The following is a 3,789-nucleotide window of genomic DNA, read 5'->3' on the forward strand; positions in this document are numbered from 1 at the left end:
GAGACCCTCCACCCTAAAGGACTCCTTCATGGAGACCCTCCACCCTAAAGGACTCCTTCATGGAGACCCTCCACCCTAAAGGACTCCTTCATGGAGACCCTCCCCCTTTTGGAAGCTGTTTACAGGACAGTGAGGGTTACTGCTGTAGGGAACAAGCTCCATCATCAAATCTGAGTCTATAGACCAAAAACAGAATGTCAGACTAATCTAGCTTTATGTTGTATGTTGGTGCCATTCAGGGTTTTTCTAAGCCAGTCCGTCTTATATCTGGGTAGTTTCTGATCGACTGACTCCACACTCCTCTGCTTTAGTGTAAATCACTGCTAAGTATGGAGGCTTTCCTGTTAAACTGCTCCCCACTGACCTTGTTTCATCATATCTCCTCCTGGCTCTGGATCATCATTACAACAGCGCCATGTTTGCCAGAGAATAATGGGGCAATGGGTCAGTGTTCACTGGCTGCTTCTAACCCACCCCACCCATCACTGCAGCAGACCACTGACCTGCAGGTTGTGGAGCCCGACCTGCTGCAGCCAAGCTCACCTGATGCAGCTGTGACCCAGATCTCAGACCAGAACCTCCTCTTCCTTCACCTGTTTAACCAATAATTCTTTTATTTCCTTAATATCATCTAATTTCTGCTGTTTGATCTGAGGAAGGAAGGATGAGATAACTAAACGCTGCACACAGACTAGTGAGATAAAGATGGATGCTGAGTGAACTATTCCTGAGTCCATCCTCATGGATGACACCTATTCTCTCACTGAGCGAGTCACTAGTTCCTTTAATAAACCGTCTCTTTGAAGCTGATTGGCAGCATTTAGTGCCGCTGCCATTAAAACCAACTGGAGCGGTTTGATGGTTTTACTGGAAAAACAGGCAGCCACCTGAGCATGGCACACCTGGAGGAGTTGGTTTTGTTTACAGTAAGGGCACAATAACGTTGGGGTTAACCCTGGAAGAAAAAGCTTTTGGAAGGTTCTGTGCATCTCTGCAGTCAGTAGCTGCTGAACGAGGGTGACTGTAAAAATCTGAGCTGGATTAAAGACCCACTGCGTGGTCAGTCAGCAGGACCTCCAGTAGCTGATGGGACGAGCTGCAAAGGTCCTCAGGAGAACCAGCTTTTCCACCAATAGAGTTTTGGGTTTGTAAGCTCTGCTGGACATCCGTCCGTCCTCTCAGACAATTTCAGGACTGCTTTAGGGACCATTTGTCCATTTAAGTCAGATCACATGATCTTCAAAGCATCCAGATCAGATCCAGGATCTCCTTCATTCCAGAGATGTTCAGATGTTCATTGTTCATGATGATAAACTTTTAATAAAATCATACATCTGATCAAAGTGTTCAGTAGCTGCTTGATGTGACTGAAATAAACACTATTTCTAACAATGAGTCATTCCTGTGAAGCTTCTCCAGGATTGTTAAAATACGTTGGTGCCACAGAATTGGGGCCTTAGTGTCTGCTGCCCCCTATCTGTAGATCAACAGCACTACATGAAATGATGTGGACAGCAAATATAGAATAGAAAATCCCTTTATTTTCCCCCCATGGGTAATTCTGGTATTTACATCAACAACAGGATAAAAATTGTCACACAAATGTGGACCTTAGAAAAATGTATCAGAATAAAATAATAGTGAAGAGTTAAAAGATAAACAATAAAATCCTGTAAAAAGTGTTTTAACAATATAAAACTGGAGAATAAATACCCAATATGCAGCTATGGACATTTTTCCAGTAATGGATATTTGAAAATAGCAGCAACATCAGAGATGTGCAGAATGACAGCAGAATGTTATTTAACTAAGGTAGAAACTGAGCAAAATCAGCATGAATGGAACAACTGATTGAGGTTGTTGGGAACAGTGGTGGTTCTAGAATCTTCCAGCTGCTGGGAGGAAGGAGCTGTGATAACGCTCCCTGGTGCATTTAGGGGGCAGCAGTCTGTCACTGAAGGAGCTCCATCATCGTCCCTGCTGGGGTGGCAAGGGCTGCCATCTACGGGTAAGAGGCACCGTCCGCCCTGGATAGGGGGGCGGGGTCCACCCTGGACAGAGGGGCGGGGTCCACCCTGGACAGAGGGGCGGGGTCCATCCTGGACAGAGGGGCGGGGTCCATCCTGGAAAGGTCGCCAGTCCATCTCAGGGCAACACAGAGACAAACAGGACAAACAACCATTCACACTCACACCTAAGGAGAATTTAGAGACCAGAACCGGAACTGGAACCAGTCAGGAGAAACAGAAGGTTTTATTGAGCTGTGGAGATAAACAACATCTAGTGTAGAAAATACTGATTATCAAAAAGGCAAAGTGATAGAAGACCCTTTGGGGGGACGGGGGAGGGTCACTGTTGCCATAGAAACGGAGCAGCAGTCCTTCCTCCTCCTGGTGTCACATGAGCGACCTGCGGCCGAAGGAATCAGGACGTTTCAAGAACCAAAGTTCTGCTGATGCTGCTGGAACCACCTGATCCAGGAACCTGGTTGCCCTGGTTACCAGCAGAGTGCAGCGGCCCGGAACCACAGAGGAACTCGTTAGGTGTCTATGTTGGGGCGTGTGGTGCGGCTCAGTTCTTCTTCATGTCCTCCAGCAGTTTTATGATCCGCTCGTTCTGCTCGATGATCTTCTGGCTGTACTCGTTGTCCTTCTCGCACTGCTGCCTGATCAGGCGCAGCAGCGCGTCTCCGCAGCGCTTCCTACTGGGCTGCGGCGCAGTCAGGCCGTTGCTGGTGGAGGCTGCGGCACGGCAGGGTGGCGGGGAAGAGCGGCCCTTGTTTGGGGCCCCACATGAAGCGATGAGGTGAGGGGCCTCCACAGCTCCCCGCTCCCCGATGGCCTCATGCATGGCTTCAAACCAGGGCCAAGTGGCGGCCCTGCCCTCCTCCTCAGACGACCTCAGGTTGGGGTTCGTCAGCTCCTGCAGGAGGAACGCGGATCGTTAGCCTACCTTAGCTTTCTGTCAGCTAACGACATCCTAACAGGAATCTACCTTGTATTTGGATTTGAGGTTGTCCCACTTCTTGGCCGCCTGGGTGGGAGTGACCACCCCTTCCACCCCCGTCTCCTGGATGACCTGCCTTATGATGTCACAGCGTTAGTCAGTGGACTCATGGATGGACAGAAGCAGGACTGGGATGGACTTACTGCCACGCTCCGTGGACCTTGTTTCTCTTCCCCGTGAACAGGAAGTCCAGGCGGGTTCGGGTCTGGATGAACCTCAGCGTGTCTTCGTCTGTGACTGCGGGACAGAAGGATCCAGACTTTACTGGTTCCAGCAGGAACCGCTTTGTCTTTCTACACCGAGTTACAGACAGGAAACCATTTATTGTTAACGGAAAAAACCCACAGTGGACAGGAAGCAGCCGGCTTCCTCTACCTGCTGCTCTGCTCATTGGCACTTTGGCAGAGACTCCTCCTGCTTCCATTCATCAGGATTCAACCGTCAACCATCAATCATCTGAAGACTGAAATATGGAGGCAGAAGGAATGCCGCACGCTTTTCCCTGCAGACTTCCGGGAAACAGCCGCTTCCTGTGGCGCCTGCAGAGGGCGCTGCTGCTGCACCAGAACCATGGAGATCCATGGAGACCCACCAGAACCATGGAGAACCACCAGAACCATGGAGACCCATCAGAACAATGGAGATCCATGGAGACCCACCAGAACCATGGAGAACCACCAGAACCATGGAGAACCACCAGAACCATGGAGACCCACCAGAACCATGGAGATCCATGGAGACCCACCAGAACCATGGAGAACCATCAGAACAATGGAGAACCAC

General features: G+C 49.9%; 1 protein-coding gene across 1 annotated transcript; it reads right to left on the bottom strand.

The window, feature by feature from the left end:
• Nucleotides 1-2,116: 2,116 nt before the first annotated feature.
• On the bottom strand, nucleotides 2,117-3,640 carry LOC107087632. The gene is made up of 3 exons (XM_015379307.1): nucleotides 3,150-3,640; nucleotides 2,995-3,082; nucleotides 2,117-2,922 (listed from the first exon to the last, which is right to left on the bottom strand). Exons 1-3 carry the CDS (start codon nucleotides 3,428-3,430, stop codon nucleotides 2,572-2,574), a joined length of 720 nt encoding a protein of 239 aa, XP_015234793.1. The 5' UTR covers nucleotides 3,431-3,640; the 3' UTR covers nucleotides 2,117-2,571.
• Between the last annotated feature and the right edge of the window lie 149 nt (nucleotides 3,641-3,789).

The sequence above is a fragment of the Cyprinodon variegatus genome, unplaced genomic scaffold (assembly GCF_000732505.1).
Source record: "Cyprinodon variegatus isolate N-32 unplaced genomic scaffold, C_variegatus-1.0 Scaffold189, whole genome shotgun sequence".
NCBI lineage: Eukaryota > Metazoa > Chordata > Actinopteri > Cyprinodontiformes > Cyprinodontidae > Cyprinodon > Cyprinodon variegatus.